General features: G+C 36.5%; 1 protein-coding gene across 1 annotated transcript in view; it reads left to right on the forward strand.

Annotated features, from left to right (window-relative positions):
• The window catches only part of LOC132552543 (MYCBP-associated protein-like), a 30,551-nt gene extending 11,928 nt beyond the window's left edge, over nucleotides 1-18,623 (forward strand). Inside the window, exons 6-21 of the mRNA XM_060216722.1 lie at nucleotides 15-174; nucleotides 1,136-1,255; nucleotides 2,686-2,749; nucleotides 3,136-3,340; nucleotides 4,207-4,337; nucleotides 7,116-7,338; nucleotides 7,739-7,811; nucleotides 8,143-8,330; nucleotides 8,979-9,125; nucleotides 9,537-9,650; nucleotides 10,329-10,453; nucleotides 11,598-11,707; nucleotides 13,524-13,568; nucleotides 16,375-16,481; nucleotides 17,409-17,618; nucleotides 18,236-18,623. Coding sequence (XP_060072705.1) covers nucleotides 15-174; nucleotides 1,136-1,255; nucleotides 2,686-2,749; nucleotides 3,136-3,340; nucleotides 4,207-4,337; nucleotides 7,116-7,338; nucleotides 7,739-7,811; nucleotides 8,143-8,330; nucleotides 8,979-9,125; nucleotides 9,537-9,650; nucleotides 10,329-10,453; nucleotides 11,598-11,707; nucleotides 13,524-13,568; nucleotides 16,375-16,481; nucleotides 17,409-17,618; nucleotides 18,236-18,328 — 2,115 coding nt within the window. The 3' untranslated portion in view covers nucleotides 18,329-18,623. The remainder of the gene's footprint in view (nucleotides 1-14; nucleotides 175-1,135; nucleotides 1,256-2,685; nucleotides 2,750-3,135; nucleotides 3,341-4,206; nucleotides 4,338-7,115; nucleotides 7,339-7,738; nucleotides 7,812-8,142; nucleotides 8,331-8,978; nucleotides 9,126-9,536; nucleotides 9,651-10,328; nucleotides 10,454-11,597; nucleotides 11,708-13,523; nucleotides 13,569-16,374; nucleotides 16,482-17,408; nucleotides 17,619-18,235) is intronic.
• The last annotated feature ends 1,807 nt before the right edge of the window (nucleotides 18,624-20,430 follow it).

Here is a 20,430-nt window from a genome sequence, read left to right on the forward strand (position 1 = left end):
AAATCCTTGTTTAGGACCTACCAGCCCCTAAAGACCCAGGGTTCCAAACATCAACTCCTACCGTGAAGTATGAGCGAAAGAAACGGGTTACCCCAATACACGCTGAAAGCAAAGCACTAGAGAACTGGCAGCAGAAAATGCGGGAAAGGAAAAAACAACAGGGATACATCTCAAGTAATAATTCTCATTAACTCAGGAACAGTTATCTCCCCTTGAAAATAATTATTCAATTTCTAAATTCATTGTTTGTACCAACAAAATTAAGGAAGAGGATTGTCTCCCCTGAATTAATAATCAATATGTTACTTCTTCATTATTTTTTAATTATTAGCTGCTAGTTTTCAGGATTTTTACAAAGAGTTCACTTCATACATAAAAAATTCTAAGAAATTCCAAATGTATTTAGTGTACATGTTAAAAGGAGAATTGAAAATATTTTGTTTTTGTCTTTTTGAGGGAAAAAAATAATTTGTATAACACAATACATATTCTGTTATTTATATGTATTTTAAATATGGTCTATTGTAAATCATTGAAAACATCAAGAATATGTCAATGCTTTATCTGGTAATGTTTCTAACAGGTTACAGGAAAGAAGATTAAACATTCTGTCACATTATCTCCCTTTTCTCTATTCCTATGCACTATTGTCAGACAAATTTGTTTGAATTCAAAAAAATTTTGATTCTATGTATAATTTAAGTTACCACTGTTTTCTGAGATTAATAGTTTTCAGGGTTTTCCATAATTTTGTTAGTAGTAGGCTGTGTAGTGAAAGTAGGAGGCTGGCCTGCCGTGTACGTGTAGTAGTGTACGGAACATTATTACGGAACTGGATTGGTGTAGGCGGCCAAATGATCAAAGTAGCCAGTCAAATTGGCCGGCAACCGGCTCTTATGGAAAACCCTGAGTTTTATTCACAACTAGTTTACAATTTCTGCCTTCAGTATTAAAAACATTATCGTGATCTCTGAGATTAGTGTCTAGCTTTTAACACAGTGATACCACCTTATGACAACCAAGAATATTTTGCTTTAGTCATTTTTCTAATGAAAAAAAAAAAAATCAAAATCTAACTTTTTGCATTTGCTTAAATTTTGAAATTATTGTAGCATAATTTCATTTTTTTTTTCAGGCCTTCTGCGGAAAAATCCGGAGGATTTAGCCATGAATGCTGCAGATAATTACCGTAAAATCCTAGAAGATAGATATATCATTGACAGAACCATTCCGGCCCTGGACTACGGGAAGGGTTGTAAGTATTCATGCATATATATTAACCCTTTTACTGGACTAAATGATAATGTATGTGTGTACGGCTCATATCCGTTGACTAGAATATCAGGTTAGTATAGACATACAGAATATAAGTAAAGTGTATATTTTGATTACTATACCGTCTCTGTCTTCAGTTTCTTTTCTTTCTCTTTTGTATTTTTTTTTTTCAGGACTCAAAAAAAAAATTTTTGACAAAGACCTAGATACATTTATTAAATTACAAGATTGATCCTCTCACATGGAGGCTGTCATTCTCCACACTCATCATTCACACTGTCACAGGAGGGCTCTCATTCTCCACACTCATCATTCACACTGTCACAGGAGGGCTCTCCTTCTCCACACTCATCATTTACACTGTCACAGAAGGGCTCTCATTCTCCACACTCATTATTCACACTGTCACAGGAGGGCTCTCATTCTCCACACTCATCATTCACACTGTCACAGGAGGGCTCTCATTCTCCACACTCATCATTCACACTGTCACAGGAGGGCTCTCATTCTCCACACACATCATTCACACTGTCACATGAGGACTCTCATTCTCCACACTCATCATTCACACTGTCACAGGAGGGCTCTCATTCTCCACACTCATCATTCACACTGTCACAGGAGGGCTGTCATTCTCCACACACATTATTCACACTGTCACAGGAGGGCTCTCATTCTCCACACTCATCATTCACACTGTCACAGGAGGGCTGTCATTCTCCACACACATTATTCACACTGTCACAGGAGGGCTCTCATTCTCAACACCCATCAATCACACTGTCACATGAGGGCTCTCATTCTCCACACTCATCATTCACACTGTCACAGGAGGGCTCTCATTCTCAACACCCATCAATCACATGGTCCATACTTTCAAGTTAAATGTACATACTTCTTTAAACAGCAACATCATTCTTTAATTCCTCTTACAATTACACAAACAATGTTACATTCAATCTAATATATATACACAGTGACTGTCTATCTGTATACCTTACATGTTATATATGTATATATCTGACACAACATAGCTACCTTACATCTGTCAGGCTAATTACTAATGAGAAAAATATTTGCACTGATAATTACAGTGTACTAGACATAAATAATCAACTTTTTTTTAATCTCGTAATCGAAGGTACACTAAGCTTCAAAATAGTGAGATGAAATTCTGATTAGTGTAAAAACAGGTGAAATTAGCGATTTTCGGTACGCGTTGAAGTAGTGTAATATCCCATTTTTAAAAGATGATTGGTATTTTTTTGAAAACCTGGTCTGAGATGTAAGAGAGAGACCATGTTAAATTCTTATTTGAAAATTTTCACAAATCGTTGACGATATCTAACCAGCTTTTAAACAACCAGGAGCAATCTGAAAGGATTTTAACAATTTAATTGTGAATTATAGATCGAGTTGGCAGTGAGTTCTGGAAGCAACAAGAGAGATTTGGAGATGATGTAACTGGTATACAGTAAGTAGGGTGATCTAACACAAATTAAAGTTAAAAATAATTGTTTCTATAATTTACTGAAAGGTCAAGGGAGGTAATCCATGGTTAAAACATGAAATCAATACATTGTGCTTACCGAGTAACTATAAAAATGAGATATCAGATTAGACAACAGATAATATCTGAGTTGTTAAGCACTGATAAATAAAGTGAAATTATCTTGGATGCCAGGAAAAAATATGAGTATGAAGCAATTGCCATATTTTCTTCACAAAAGATTCAGGTGATTTCAATATTTAAATCTTACATTTGAATTTACCTCATTCAGTCTACAGTCAACAGCATGGTCCTCATAGTTATAGGAACCTGTTTGTCATTGCTTAATCTTTGACTTTGGACTGTTTTAGTATGACCTTGACCCAGTCAGAGAGAGGCTATCCACGCCCCATAGAACATATTGGAATTCCCCAGGGAGTGAGAAGTGAAAAGGGATGGTACTGGTCCCCTACTCACACGACACCTGTCCACTACCCATGGCACAAGGCCCAGTACCTGTCAGAGAGAAAAAGTCAGCTCCAACCCATTATAGACGAGCTTGACCCTCATCAACCGGTAAATATATCTATCCAGTCTGGGTTTTCACATTTATCGTGACATATTCTGATTCTCATTAGTAGCCTTTTTCAGCTCTGTAAGTGCTCCTTATCACTGTTGAGTCCAAGAGGGATGAACAGCTGGCTGTATGTTACAGATACTATTATTTTATTCTAAATTTGTATTAAAAGGTGTTTTTTATTGGTATCTGTTTTGTACAAGTCTTACTAGGCTTACTCTGTCTTTATCTTTCCTCATCTTCTCTCCTTCCCTTAATACGATCCTCATCAACCTGTCAGTGTACATAACTTTCATCTTCTCCTTCATTTTTTCCTTCCTTACCTTCCCTCTTCTGTCCTTCCCTTTATCCTTCTTTACCTTCGCTCTTTCCCTTTATCCTTCTTTACCTTCCCTCTTCCGTCCTTCCTTTTTTCCTTCCTTACCTTCCCTCTTCCCTCTTTCCCTTTATCCTTCTTTACCTTCCCTCCTTCCCTTTATCCTTCTTTACCTTCCCTCTTCCGTCCTTCCTTTTTTCCTTCCTTACCTTCCCTCTTCCCTCCTTCCCTTTATCCTTCTTTACCTTCCCTCTTCCGTCCTTCCTTTTTTCCTTCCTTACCTTCCCTCTTTCCCTTTATCCTTCTTTACATTCCCTCTTTCCCTTTATCCTTCTTTACCTTCCCTCCTTCCCTTTCCTTGATCCTTATCAACCTGTAAGTGATAATAACCTACATCCTCTCCTTCCCTTTCTCTCTTCTTATCTCTCCCTCCTCCCTGCTTGAATCCCTCCCCTCAACCCTCTGGTGATATTAAGTTTTCATTCTTACATTCTTACAATTTCAGAATTTCATTTATATCAAAATTCACATCTTTTTTTGTCGTGGCAGGAATTTGATGGACTTGAGGTGGTTGGGACAAACCAGCCACATGTTCGCCCTGAGCGTGAAGTGACTGATCTCGAGTTCACAGATGTCTTAGAGAAGTTCCCTGAGGAAGATGATGAAAACCAGGAGAATCTGTAAGTTTTTTACATAACATCAGTGTATATCTTACTGTGACCTGGGGGAGTCAGCATTGGCCTCAGAGCCGAGGGGAAGGCTACAGGGGTCAATACATTACCACAGACTCTGAGTCAAGGTAGGGCTTATTACAGGACCCAGGAGTCAACACATTACCTCAGACTCTGGGGGAGGGTTTATTACAGGACCCAGGAGTCAACACATTACCTCAGACTCTGGGGGAGGGCTTATTACAGGACACCAGGAGTCAACACATTACCTCAGACTTTGAGTCAAGGTAGGGCTTATTACAAGACCCCAGGAGTCAACACATTACCTCAGACTTTGAGTCAAGGTAGGGCTTATTACAGGACCCCAGGAGTCAACACATTACCTCAGACTTTGATTAGGGCTTATTACAGGACCCAGGAGTCAACACATTACCTCAGACTCTGGGGGAGGGTTTATTACAGGACCCCAGGAGTCAACACATTACCTCAGACTTTGAGTCAAGGTAGGGCTTATTACAGGACCCCAGGAGTCAACACATTACCTCAGACTCTGGGGGAGGGCTTATTACAGGACCCCAGGAGTCAACACATTACCTCAGACTTTGAGTCAGGGGAGGGCTTATTACAGGACCCCAGGAGTCAACACATTACCTCAGACTTTGAGTCAAGGTAGGGCTTATTACAGGACCCCAGGAGTCAACACATTACCTCAGACTCTGGGGGAGGGCTTATTACCGGACCCAGGAGTCAACACATTACCTCAGACTCTGGGGGAGGGTTTATTACAGGACCCAGGAGTCAACACATTACCTCAGACTCTGGGGGAGGGTTTATTACAGGACCCAGGAGTCAACACATTACCTCAGACTCTGGGGGAGGGCTTATTACAGGACCCAGGAGTCAACACATTACCTCAGACTCTGGGGGAGGGTTTATTACAGGACCCAGGAGTCAACACATTACCTCAGACTCTGGGGGAGGGCTTATTACAGGACCCAGGAGTCAACACATTACCTCAGACTCTGGGGGAGGGCTTATTACAGGACCCAGGAGTCAACACATTACCTCAGACTCTGGGGAGGGCTTATTACAGGACCCAGGAGTCAACACATTACCTCAGACTCTGGGGGAGGGTTTATTACAGGACCCAGGAGTCAACACATTACCTCAGACTGTGGGGGAGGGTTTATTACAGGACCCAGGAGTCAACACATTACCTCAGACTCTGGGGGAGGGCTTATTACCGGACCCAGGAGTCAACACATTACCTCAGACTGTGGGGGAGGGTTTATTACAGGACCCAGGAGTCAACACATTACCTCAGACTTGGGGGAGGGTTTATTACAGGACCCAGGAGTCAACACATTACCTCAGACTGTGGGGGAGGGTTTATTACAGGACCCAGGAGTCAACACATTACCTCAGACTCTGGGGGAGGGCTTATTACAGGACCTCAGGAGTCAACACATTACCTCAGACTGTGGGGGAGGGTTTATTACAGGACCTCGGGAGTCAACACATTACCTCAGACTCTGGGGGAGGGTTTATTACAGGACCCAGGAGTCAACACATTACCTCAGACTGTGGGGGAGGGTTTATTACACCAACTTTCTTTCAGATGTGATTGAAACAGAATGCTAAAGAAAAATTGCCGCAAATTAAAACATAGACAATGAACTCCGATTATCACAATCAACATTGGTTACTTTATTATCAATTCTGTTTACCTTATCTTCAGATTCCCTGAAATAACATGTACAGCTATAACAGTGACGGTCGATGTCAAGGAATTCAAATTTTCTTGTGTGTTTGAATCTGAGAAGTTTGTGTTAAATAGGAGAGAATTTATCCTATATGATAGATTCAAAGTGTTATAAACAATATGTGATGTAAATAGGCTCGCTAGACTGAGCATTTTTCCCGGTTCTGTGGAGAGAGTACTCAAGACAACATTTTTTTGATAACTATTTCAATGAGCATTTTGGCTTGGATGGTTTAGCTCTTTTGTGATGCTGCAATATGTATTGATCTAAAATTCCGCATAAACTGTTTTCCTTCAGTTTCTTACATTAGTGAGACTGAGAATGAAATAAAAATCTCGAAACAATTCAGGCTCAGATTTTGTGAAAGTAATAAAAAATTGCCACAAACTTGTTACACAGTTTGTTTATTACTGAAGTATGTAGTTAGGAAAGAAAATTTGTTAACATGTGGTAATATTTGTTTTTAATTTTTAATGAACAGGAATACATCTGTGTTGATTTGATACTGGTTAGATGTGGTTCTATCTTTAAGATTGAGTTTTATATCATGAGGACGGGATTCTCAATCTACTGAGCAATACTTTTTTTGTTACACTTTCTTTGTACTACGGGGTAAATGACACCACACATTAGCTGAAAATTTAAACATCTTTTGGCCTCAACATGAGACATTAGACAAAGAGTTTGTTGATCAAGTCAAAGCAGGTTCTTCCTTGGTCAGGGTTTTTCATAATTTTGTTAGTAGTAGGCTGTGTAGTGAAAGTAGGAGGCTGTCCTGCCGTGTACGTGTAGTCGTGTACGGAACATTATTACGGAACTGGATTGGTGTAGGCGGCCAAATGATCAAAGTAGCCGGTCAAATTGGCCGGCGACTGGCTCTTATGGAATACCCTGTAGGTATAATCAGAAACATTTTATCATAATTTTTTTTTCAAACATTAGCAAGATCATAGCAATGATGATTTACAGACAATTCAAGGGAGGTAAATCTTCCAAAATTCACCATAATATTGGATATCTCCAGAGATCCTCTTAAGGACCACCCAGATGTCCACCCTGAACCAATCTTTGGACCATCCATCAACTTTGCTGGTCAGCCAGCCCGCTGGACTGGCGATGGCTACAGCTTCCAGGAACAGGTTGGGATTGAGGCCCGTGTCACGTTTGAAGCCTTTGCCAAGGACAGAGTGACATCCTATCTGTACATTGTCAATGACGGAACCACAGCCGTGTACTATGATTGGAAGGTAGACCATCTCATTTTATGTGTAATGTTCAATATCAGAATCAACACAAGTAAATTATTGACCAAGAAAGTACAGATTAAAGAAAAGAAGTGTGATGAAAATGCTATTGTCTTGTTTGATGAAATTTATATTAGATATAAATAATATTCCACTATTTACATTTCTTATTTCTGTATAAGAACTATTTTTCTTATTTGTTTTTGCGATGACTTTTTTTTTTTGAGGTCTGGAAAATAAGATTTTATCATTTATCATCAAGATATATGAAATACAAAATTCACACAAAAATCCATTGGGGTCTTGTTAATCAGTAGGTAGCCCTAAAATAGTTGATAAAAAGAAACCTTTTTAAATGTATTTGGGAAAGGATGAACATTTTATTTTTTAATTTTTTTACCAGAAAGTGCCAAAGGATAATCCATTTGACCTGGTTCATCAAAATGTCCAGCGATTCTACTTCAACAACAGCAGTGGTAGGATTAAGTTCCATCTCTAAACTAAATATATCTTTGTTTTGGAAATGACAAATTTTACAATATGAAGAAATTTTCTTTGTTAAGAGAATGCCTCCATTCTGAGATTACCTCTGGTTTTACTCTTCATCTTTTTATCTAATTTTGTTTTCAAATTCTTCTTCAATTTATTTGAAATTTCATCTCTATTTGAAGACCACTTAATTGAAACTCATCAGTACTGTTCATTTCATCTTGTCTAACCCTGTATAAAGTAATCATCTGCACCTGATGTTATTTTCAAATGCTTTAGATCTTTGAATACAAGGAAATTATGTCTTTTCTGTGACAGGTGTGATTCTGCCCGGAGAAACTATGAAATTTCCATTCGTGTTTAAATCGCCCAGTGCAGGAGTTTTCCATGAGCAATGGAGGTTTGAAACACGTCCGACTCTGTGTGGTGGCGCCGCCCTCATTATCACTCTCCGTGGTATCGCCCTGCAGGAGGATAAGTTCTTAAAGGAACGCGAGGAACTGGAGGTGAGATATCCTGTTTAAATTTGATTCCATTTAACATAGTGTAAGGTGTCACTCTATTTTTTCCAGAAATACTTCAATATTTTGTGTAGAACAGAAGTTTGATATGATTTTTCTACTTTGAAATGATCTGTAATTGCAGATACATTGAGCATGTTTTTGTTCATTATGATGATCCGACTTAATAAATATCAAAAACATGCAGAACACCAAGAAGATCAGAGCAAAAGTATTGTCACTACCAGATCAATAGATTGGTGCTTACAGATCATTCCACACAGCAAAATCATATCACTGATAGGAAAAATTTCAAAATAGTTGACATATTTTCAACCAAGTGTTAAACAATGGGTAGTTGAATTGACAACAGTACATTGTTACTATCTTGTATATGTTTTTTTCTTTAATCTGTTTACCATTTTGTCACACAATTTTCTATCTTAGTGTAAATAGGATTAAAGCACAGCCAAAAATTGTAGTCAACTCCTTCATCTCATACACTATGTACGTCAGTGCAATGTTTTGGAACTTTTAGGTTTGAAGTTGAAGTTGTAGGAAATATTTGTATTTCCACAGAGTTCTTCTTAAAAATTAAAAAAAAAATTATAAGTGAAAATAAAAGTGTTTTTCTTGATTTTTGATATTTTTTAGAGAGAACTACAGAAGAAACAGGCAGAACAAATGGTGAGACAAGTTATGTTTGACATCATCAGTGGTATCAAAACTCCAGACCGACCAAGTTCTCCCGTCGACAATTATATTACAGAAGAGGAAATATTTGCACGAAACAACCCCAAGGTATATTCACACAATCTCATATCTTAATTCTGTGTCATTGAAAATATTCTCTTCATCTTATATTCTAATTCTGTTGTCATTGAAAATATGCACTTTATCTCATATTCTTATTCTGTGGTCAGTGAAAATATGCAATTTATCTCATATTCTTATTCTGTTGTCAGTGAAAATATGCACTTTATCTCATATTCTAATTCTGTTGTCTGAAAATATTCACATTTTAGTTCTGTTGTCATTGAAAATGTTCACTTTATCTCCTATCTTAACTGTTGTCAGTGATATAAAACTCATTTCTTTAATGTTCTCCATTCAATAACACATTTATGACGAATGGATGAAAGTTCTCTTTCTTTTAATTGTGATGTCAAATGCTGTAACGAATCTACACTTAAATATGACTTATTGTTACAGCTCCACTACAACTTTGCCTTGGTGCAGCAGCTGAAGCAGATTCACCTAGAGATGGTACCTGAGGAGGAGAGAGAGGGACGTATCTGGGACCTGTCGGTTGAGTACCTGAAGGAGGTAACACTTTACTGTATAGGGTCTTGTGTCTGGCCTTAAATCAGACTTAGATTGTCTTGAAATAAATGATGCAGTGCTGCCTTATATGGTCAATTGTAGATTGCCTCAAAAGAGATAATGCAGTACTGCCTAATATGGTCGATTAAAAATTGCTTCATTGGAGATAATGCAGTGCTGTCTTATAATTTCAATTGTAGATTGTCTCAAAGGAGATAATGCACTATTGCCTTATATGGTCAATTAAAAAAAATCGCCTCATTGGAGATAATGCAGTGCTGCCTTATATGGTCAATTGTAGATTGTCTCAAAGGAGATAATGCACTATTGCCTTATATGGTCAATTAAAAAATCGCCTCATTGGAGATAATGCAGTGCTGCCTTATATGGTCAATTGTAGATTGCCCCAAAGGAGATAATGCATTATTGCCTTATATGGTCAATTAAAAAATCGCCTCATTGGAGATAATGCAGTGCTGCCTTATATGGTCAATTGTAGATTGCCTCGAAAAAGATAATGCAGTACTGCTTTATTTGACTAATTTTCAGCAGATTGCCTTCAGACAAGTCTAATATACAATGCTGCCATGCCTGTTTAATTATTTGTTTGTTGAGCGCCTCTAAACAATGCATTGAAATGGTAGCATTTGGTTAACACGATTAAATCATGTACCATTTTAGGACCTGTTAGACATGGATGAAGACGACGAAAGAAAGGAAAATTTCCTTCACCAGCTTAATACCAGTGTTTCCAAGATGGCTTACACTCCACACATCCCCCTCAAGAAAAATCTATACAAAGTTGGGTAAGTGGTATGGCCATATTTGGTATGGTGAAGCCAGTCGTATTGAAACTGGAGATTACCCAAACTAGACCTTTAATTTGGGTCTGTGGGCGGAAAAATCATTATTGATATCTTACATAGTATTACAAGTTCTTAAAAAAAACCTTTACAGGTGTTTCTTTACAGTATTTATCACTTTCATGCTTTAATAAATGACAATAATTATGATATACAATGTACATTATGATATTTGACCATTTCCAACAATTTTGTGGAGACGAATATGCTTAACAATACTTTAAAACACAGAAAACATAGACTCTACAGATCTTAAAATATATTGCGATAGAAAAAAAAACAAATCAAAAAACAACAAAATAAATAAATGAATAATTAAAAAAAATCAAAGTCTAAAATTTAAAATCTCAATACTCTGATATGGATTTTTCAGCTTACAGATCTAATGCATTTACAACCCCCTCTCCATCAAGTTATTAGATTTAACCTGAAACTTTTAAAAAAAAGTTGGTGTCTTCATCCACTGTGTTGATGTAACTCTATTGTCTTTGTTTACATTTTTCGTTGTCAACTTCTCAATGAGAGATGCTGCTGTATCATTGCAAAAGCTGCGAATGCCATTTAATGTTATGACGCTCCCTCCGTTTTAAAGGGGGATGAGGGAGAGTGGTGGGCAGATACTGTTACTTACGTCAATCTCTTGCAGACTTGTTCTCAATCAGTTTCAGATATCTTCAGGTTTATTTCATATTTGTTTCTGTTAGTATCATAACATCATCTTCTGAGTAAGTAAGGTACAAACTCAGTTTTTTAAGGTGTGGGTTGATGTAGGTGAAAATTTGAGATACAATAAGACACTGAGGTCTATTGTATCACTGGACTAGGCACTTTACCCTAGTTGTCCTTGATGGCATGGGACAGACCTCCTGTATGTTGTTCAGTGAGGTAGGCATCAGCCACAACAAGGGAATGATTAACCCAGCAAAATAAAAAAAAACAAAAATTTACACATTACATTCTTGTTGGTGTAGGAGGGGACTATTGATGTCTTAATGATATTTCAAAGTTTAGTAACAGCATTTCAGCTAAGATTAATTTATGTCAGTATTTAACAGATAAAGCATTATTCTTTATATTTGCATGACAGGTATCAACTTCTTCTGGAGGCTGTAGACAAGATGGTCGGTCAATCTATGCAGATAAGGCATGTGATGGGTCTACCTGAACGGGAACTGATTGTCCTACCTGAGGATCTTAGTAAGTCTTACTTTAGGGACAGAGCAGGGGAGATTAATAGGGATGAACTAGGGAGCTGTACAGGAATAGCTGTGTAATAGTCTTACCTGTAAAAAAAATCGTTAACAGTTAAGGGAGACATGATATATTACCTGGAGAGTCTTACCTGTTGAAAAATCGTTAAAAGGTAAGGGAGACTTGGTATGTTACCTGGAGAGTCTTACCTGTAAAGGAATCGTTAACTGGTAAGGGAGACTTGGTATGTTACCTAGAGAGACTTACCTGTAAAAGAATCGTTAAAAGGTAAGGGAGACTTGGTATATTACCTGGAGAGTCTTACCTGTAAAAGAATCGTTAACAGGTAAGGAAGACTTGGTATGTTACCTGGAGAGTCTTACCTGTAAAAAAATCGTTAACAGGTAAGGGAGACTTGGTATATTACCTGGAGAGTCTTACCTGTAAAAGAATCGTTAACAGGTAAGGAAGACTTGGTATGTTACCTGGAGAGTGTTACCTTTAAAAGAATTGTTAACAAGTAAGGGAGACTTGGTATGTTACCTGGAGAGTGTTACCTGTTAAAAAAATCGTTAACAGTTAAGGGAGACTTGGTATGTTACCTAGAGAGTCTTACCTGTTGAAAAATCGTTAACAGGTAAGGAAGACTTGGTATGTTACCTAGAGAGACTTACCTGTAAAAGAATTGTTAACAGGTAAGGGAGACTTGGTATGTTACCTGGAGAGTCTTACCTGTTAAAAAAATCGTTAACAGGTAAGGGAGACTTGGTATGTTACCTGGAGAGTCTTACCTGTTGAAAAATCGTTAACAGGTAAGGGAGACTTGGTATGTTACCTGGAGAGTCTTACCTATAAAAGAATTGTTAACAGGTAAGGGAGACTTGGTATGTTACCTGGAGAGTCTTACCTTTAAAAGAATTGTTAACAAGTAAGGGAGACTTGGTATGTTACCTGGAGAGTCTTACCTGTTAAAAAAATTGTTAACAGTTAAGGGAGACTTGGTATGTTACCTAGAGAGTCTTACCTGTTGAAAAATCGTTAACAGGTAAGGGAGACTTGGTATGTTACCTGGAGAGTGTTACCTATAAAAGAATTGTTAACAGGTAAGGGAGACTTGGTATGTTACCTGGAGAGTGTTACCTATAAAAGAATTGTTAACAGGTAAGGGCGTTTTGGTATATTACCTGGAGAGTCTTACCTATAAAAGAATCGTTAACAGGTAAGGAAGACTGTGGTCCACCTCAGTCTGAATACTCTCACATTTTCCCCTTGATCGTATGCACTGCTGATATAATTAACCAATAATATACATTTTATATATCACTTACCAGTTTCTTCAGGAAGGCATGTAATCTGTTTTATCTGTAGGAATTTTTATCCTGTTCCAGTAAATTCACACTTTCTGAGTGAAGTTTTCCCTATCTACCCTGGTATATGATGTCACAACTATTTATTTTTCTTGTTATAATGTAACAAGGAATAATTCTCGACCTATTACAAAACACAATGTTTATCCTTACTAATCATATATTGTCACTGAAAAAAAAATATAATGTGTTTGATATCCAGACTGACATACAGTAGCTAGGTAGGACATCTAAGCATGATTTTTCTGAATTTTACACAATGGCAATTTTCTTGAGATTCTCCATGAAATTTGTATTTATCATCATGTTGTTAAAATATGGCCGATTTTAGTCCTAAATTTTAAGATGATATGACGAATCCATGTTTTATGTATTTCATCTGAAAATCAACTGTTCACAGTAATAATATTGTCTGAAATATGATTGTGCTATTCTTTAATATTAAACCCAAACAGCTTTGACAGAGAGGTCATCATCCCACCTCACCAATCCAATTGAAGGTACAAGGCTAGGTTTGCATGGCACTAGTTATCTCCCCTTTCTGGTTTTGTAGATATTTCCTCTCTCATTTCTGTTCATTTGGACTATAAAAAGTCAATCTTTTAGAGCATGTTTCTTTCCTAGTCTCTTTGACTGGTGGATGGGTGAATTAATTTTCTCTATAATAAATAGGTGGCATGTTTCTGTGAATGTCTAACTGTAGAATCGTCTCCCTTTGTGGGTGTACTCTAAGCTGTAAAATGTTTGCCAAGCTATGTTTTACCTTCAACAAAGCACTAAGTGAGGGTAGATGAGGCACAGTTTGATACAATGGTGGATGTATTTATAACTTTATAGATTTACTTGAAATGGATGGAATATGAAAATTAGATGTGGCAATGCAATTGCAGTTTAGGCAGTATATATAATGTATACTTATTTAAATATGTTAGTAATACATTATTTGGTATTATATGTTTATCTGTGTTATTTTGCTTCCTGAAAATTTTCAGGGTAGCATATAGTTCCCACTTCGTCCGTCCGTCTGTCTGTCATTCTGTCTGCATAATTTTGCCCACAGTAAAGCAAGGACTAAGAAATTTAGTGTATACTTTGGTCATACTAAAGCAAATTCAGGCCTGCAACCTCTCAATTACAGAGTTATTGCCCTTTGTTAAAATTTCTTGTCCAGAGAATAACTTGGCATTCATTTAAACCTGGAAAATAAAACTGGGTGTATACATTTGTGATACTAAGAGGTTGTGCAATTTACCAAACTCAGTGCCTGAAACTTGCACATTAACAGAGTTATTGCCCATTGTTAAAATTTTGAGTCCAAGAACATTGTTTTCATGGAGCATTGTTCACTTTCACTGATACTGTTGTTAAGTAGAGTTATTGCCCTTAGAATGGTAATTCTTCTGTAAGATTTTCTTATTTTAGTGGTTGTTAAATGATCTGACTACTGCAATACGATATGAAAATACTAAGATCAATGTTGCTAGACTGTAGAAATGTTGCATGTTTTTTGTTTCAGAGTTTTTAAAGATGACAAAAAAATCAAAGATTTGTATAGTATTAGTATATTCAGATGATTCAAATACATCACTCTGATGTAGTATTGTTAGTTAAGGGAGAGGTAAATTTAATGAAAATGTATGTAAGTCTTTTAAAACCAAAACAGTTGTCTAACTGCATGAATTCATATAAGTTACGTCTCTATGATATATGCCACAAATAGCTGTGGATTTACATGTAAAGAGCCATTTTTACATCAAACTTATGTAAAAAAACAATAGTGATTACATCAAAGTTATGTAAAAAACAATAGTGATTACATCAAACTTATGTAAAAACCAATAGTGATTACATCAAACTTATGTAAAAAAAACAATAGTGATTACATCAAAGTTATGTAAAAACCAATAGTGATTACATCAAAGTTATGTAAAAAACAATAGTGATTACATCAAAGTTATGTAAAAACCAATAGTGATTACATCAAACTTATGTAAAAACCAATAGTGATTACATCAAACTTATGTAAAAACCAATAGTGATTACATCAAACTTATGTAAAAAAACAATAGTGATTACATCAAACTTATGTAAAAAAACAATAGTGATTACATCAAACTTATGTAAAAACCAATAGTGATTACATCAAAGTTATGTAAAAACCAATAGTGATTACATCAAACTTATGTAAAAACCAATAGTGATTACATCAAACTTATGTAAAAAGCAATAGTGATTACATCAAACTTATGTAAAAAACAATAGTGATTCAAATACTTTCAGTACTGTTGTCATTGATGCATCCTCTGCTTACTCCAAAGATACAGATATATAAAGGTGATTCAAGCATTTTGGTCCCTTTTCTGGGGGTTTTAGATAAAGTTTGTTTCATCCTGTCTGTCTGGTCCAAGTACAGTACAGTCTGTACCTTTGCCATCCATTCTTTAAAGTGCTCATCTGTGTGTACATCCAAGTAGAGCTGTTGTCAGCATGATTGATATTATCATCATACCCTTGTCATCTTATGTCTGTCCGTCCATCTATCCATCTGTCTCTCCTTTCGTTTGTCCTTCCGTTCATTTCTTTATTGTCTTGTTGTGTCCAGCTGTGACGTCCCGTTCCAAAAAAGACAAATTTACCCCTTTGCATCACAACACCAAATTCTTCAGCTGATCAGATTATGGATTGCATAGAAATAGAGGCACATTTATTTAAGATGTTTTCTAGTTTCACTTCATGATAAAAAAAAAACCAATATAGTTGTTAAGTGTATGATAGGTCAAAGTTCAAGGTCACTTATGGTAACTTGAATCCAAGTGAATGAGAAGCTTCCTGTGTGAGGTTATGTAAGTACAGTTGCCGTACCTAGGGCTCTGACCCTGACAATAATTCCCATTTTGTAGGATGAAGCTGTTTCTGGTGTTCATCCTAGTGAATAGCTTATAACAGTGTACAAAAAATATGGCTATCTTACTATCAAAACAAATTTAGCAATCTCTGATTTGGTAGTGAGTGTTACATCCTGTCCTGAAGTGAATTCTAAAGAGAAAACAAGAAAAACTGATAAATCAAAGTATGACAGTAAAATGTGTTACTTATCTGTGATTCATTTATCAAATAGCTGGCAAAGCATCTTAGTGAGCCTTAAAAGACATCAAGGTCACAGCAAGGAAACATTATCTACTGAATGTACTTTCAAACCTGGTGAGAAGTTTGTCTCATAAACATAGTTACTATCATACCAATATAGATTGGTAAATTGTCTACCTAAACAGAAATTACTCAAAAAACGTTTGTTTTTTTTTGTAGGCGATTCAAGGAGCAAATCCAAGGCAGAAAACAAAGTGAAGGCTCCACCAGAGAAGGGAGGCAAAGCACCGGCCAAAAAGGATGAGAAGGGGGCCAAGGGTAAAGAGGTAAGTGGTCAAGGGTGAGGAGGTCAGGGGTGAAGGGTAAAGAGATAAGTGTTCAAGGGTGAAGAGGTCAAGGGTGAAGAGGTCAAGGGTAAAGAGATAAGTGGTCAAGGGTGAAGAGGTAAGTGGTCAAGAGTGAAGAGGTAAGTTGTGAAGGGTGAAGCTGTGAGAGGTCAAGGGTGAAGAGGTAAGTGGTCAAGGGTGAAGAGGTAAGTGGTCAAGAGTGAAGAGGTAAGTGGTCAAGGGTGAAGCTGTGAGAGGTCAAGGGTGAAGAGGTGAGTGGTCAAGGGTGAAGATGTAAGTGGTGAAGAGGTAAGTGGTGAAGGGTAAAGAGATAAGTGGTCAAGGATGAAGAGGTAAGTGGTCAAGAGTGAAGAGGTAAGTGATCAAGAGTGAAGCTGTGAGAGGTCAAGGGTGAAGAGGTAAGTGGTCAAGTCTGAAGAAGTAAGTGGTCAAGAGTAAAGAGGTAAGTGGTCAAGGATGAAGATGTGAGAGGTCAAGGATGAAGAGGTAAGTGGTCAAGGCTGAAGAGGTAAGTGGTCAAGGGTGAAGAGGTAAATGGTCAAGTGTGAAGAGGTAAGTGGTCAAGGGTGAAGAGGTAAGTGGTGAAGGGTGAAGATGTGAGAGGTCAAGGGTAAAGAGGTAAGAGGTCAAGGGTGAAGAGGTAAGTGGTCAAGGGTGAAGAGGTAAGTGGTGAAGGGTGAAGATGTGAGAGGGCAAGGGTGAAGTTGTGTGAGACCAATGGGTAAAGATGTAAGAGGAATTTTAACAGTGGTTCAATGTTACAAAGCTGTGAAGTTGAATAAGGGTCACAGACAGAATTGTTCAAGAACTAAGCAAAAATACAAGTCAAACAATTTTCTCACAAGAAACTTGAAAAAAATATATCATTTGACAGACATTGAAACTTGGATACCAATTCTTTTTCAGGCTGCTAAGGCAGAGCCCAAAGGGAAGACACCACAACCTCCCCCCAAGAAAACCCCCAGTAGGGGTCCCTCTGCTACCCCTGGGCCGGGCTCTATAATGGCAGAGAGTCGGGAACGAACAATGACTACACCCACCAGTGCACCCCACAGCCCCATACCTGATGCTGATCCAGTGTTATATCGTAAATACAAGGAGAAACTTTACACTCAGGTATTTTTGTTTATTTTACACTTAGGTATTTTTGCTTATCTTACACTCAGATTTTACACTCAGGCATTTTTGTTTATTTTACACTCAGGTATTTTTGTTTATTTTACACTCAGGCATTTTTGTTTATTTTACACTCAGGTATTTTTGTTTATTTTACATCAGGTATTTTTGTTTATTTTACACTCAGGTATTTTTGTTTATTTTACACTCAGGTGTTTTTGTTTATTTTACACTCAGGTATTTTTGTTTATTTTACACTCAGGTATTTTTGTTTATTTTACACTCAGATTTTACACTCAGGTATTTTTGTTTATTTTACACTCAGGTATTTTTGTTTATTTTACACTCAGGTATTTTTGTTTATTTTACAATCAGGTATTTTTGTTTATTTTACACTCAGATTTTACACTCAGGTGTTTTTGTTTATTTTACAGTTAGGTATTTTTTTGTCTATTTTACTTTCATTTATTGTGTTATAAGAACCTTAATTCTACTGACATTACCAACCTGAAGAAAATATTCCAAAGTATAAGTCATTGCATTGTCATACATATAAAGGTGATTTCCGGTTGTTTGTTTTTCAAATTTTCATCATTTTTTTTGTTTTTTTTTTGCAGACAACACTTATCATGGCGGACACTTTGCAGAGAATGGAGGACGTGTTTGAAGATGTTTTATGTAGTGAAGACAAACCGCCACTCACTTTGTGATTTTTTCTTGGTCTTCTTCTTTTTTTTTTTTTTTAACAAATTTATGTCGAAACATTTTCTAAAGAACTCTGGTTAAGATACTATTTTCTATTCTATATACAACATTGACATATTAGTCTGAAAATCATTACAGGCAGTGTTGATCATAACTCTGGAATTACATGGAATGGAATAGTGAACTTCATCATTTTTCGTATATTCGTAACAGAATCTAAATTATGAATTATATATAATGATGTTTAAGATTTATTAAGATATTGTGATGTTCTCAATGCCGTCCGTCATATACAAATACTTCGACAGAAAAAACTCCTTTTATAATTATAAAAAATCGTATATATATATCTATTAAACAAATTTAATGATATTTATAATTATCAATATATTTATATAATTTTTAAAAAATTCCGTCCTGTTAATGTTATATAACTAAGGGCTATTCAAGTGAAAATTTATTTCCGATAACATTTCACAGATTAAAAAAATCCTTGTGAAGTATTGGAGACTACATAAGGGTGTTGAGAAAAGGGAGTGTTTCGTATGGAATGGTGTGAATTGTTCTGCTGACAAACTCTGAATCCCAAATGGTTTATATCACTGAAATGGTCCTTATTTATTGTGTTTTTTCTGTGAATTTGACTGTGATAATTCTCTAGATACTGAGTTTAATTATCTTAAAATATTTTCAAATTGCATTTTGAATGAAAATGACTCCACACACGAACATTTTCGGAATATGTTTATGTTATTTCTATGGAGATTGTGATAACTCATGTCTGAATTCAATATGCATAAAACTACCAGAAATTAAATTACTTTTTGCAAATGTCATATTTGTTTGTTTGTGCAAAAAGGTAAATGTTTGAGATAGTACACAGGTACAATCATATTCTACATATGAATTATATGCACACCTCATGCTTTTAAACAAAAGGCAAATATGGTAAATACACAACATGGAAGGTCTAAAAACCATACCTGATTGGTCAATATTTTTTAATCTACTGCTTAACTTTCTCGACTCGAATCGTTTGTCACATGCATTTCTGTATCTTCTGACAGATTGAAACAAAGGGCAGTAACTCTGGAAGATCAAATCATATTCTGCTTTCAAAATTTATGTCACTGAAATCGGAACATGTGAAGGTTGTGACCCCAAACTTATAAATAACAGGACATGTAAAGGTTGTCACCTCAGACTTATAAATAACCGACATGTGAAAGTTGTGTCACCTCAGACTTATAAATAACAGGAAATGTGAAGGTTGTGTCACCTCACACTTATAAATAACCGACATGTGAAAGTTGTGTCACCTCACACTTATAAATAACAGGAAATGTGAAGGTTGTGTCACCTCACACTTATAAATAACAGGACATGTGAAGGTTGTGTCACCTCACACTTATAAATAACAGGAAATGTGAAGGTTGTGTCACCTCACACTTATAAATAACAGGACATGTGAAGGTTGTGTCACCTCACACTTATAAATAACAGGAAATGTGAAGGTTGTGTCACCTCACACTTATAAATAACAGGACATGTGAAGGTTGTGTCACCTCAGATTTATAAATAACCGGCATGTGAAGGTTGTGTCACCTCAGACTTATAAATAACAAGGACATGTGAAAGTTGTGTCACCTCACACTTATAAATAACAGGAAATGTGAAGGTTGTGTCACCTCACACTTATAAATAACAGGACATGTGAAGGTTGTGTCACCTCACACTTATAAATAACAGGAAATGTGAAGGTTGTGTCACCTCACACTTATAAATAACAGGACATGTGAAGGTTGTGTCACATCAGACTTATAAATAACAGGACATGTGAAGGTTGTGTCACCTCACACTTATAAATAACAGGAAATGTGAAGGTTGTGTCACCTCACACTTATAAATAACAGGACATGTGAAAGTTGTGTCACATCAGACTTATAAATAACCGGCATGTGAAGGTTGTGTCACCTCACACTTATAAATAACAGGAAATGTGAAGGTTGTGTCACCTCAGACTTATAAATAACAGGAGATGTGAAGGTTGTGTCACCTCACACTTATAAATAACAGGAGATGTGAAGGTTGTGTCACCTCAGACTTA

Source organism: Ylistrum balloti, unplaced genomic scaffold (assembly GCF_031769215.1).
Source record: "Ylistrum balloti isolate Yb309-2 unplaced genomic scaffold, AGI_CSIRO_Ybal_v1 Utg370254, whole genome shotgun sequence".
Classification (NCBI taxonomy): domain Eukaryota; kingdom Metazoa; phylum Mollusca; class Bivalvia; order Pectinida; family Pectinidae; genus Ylistrum; species Ylistrum balloti.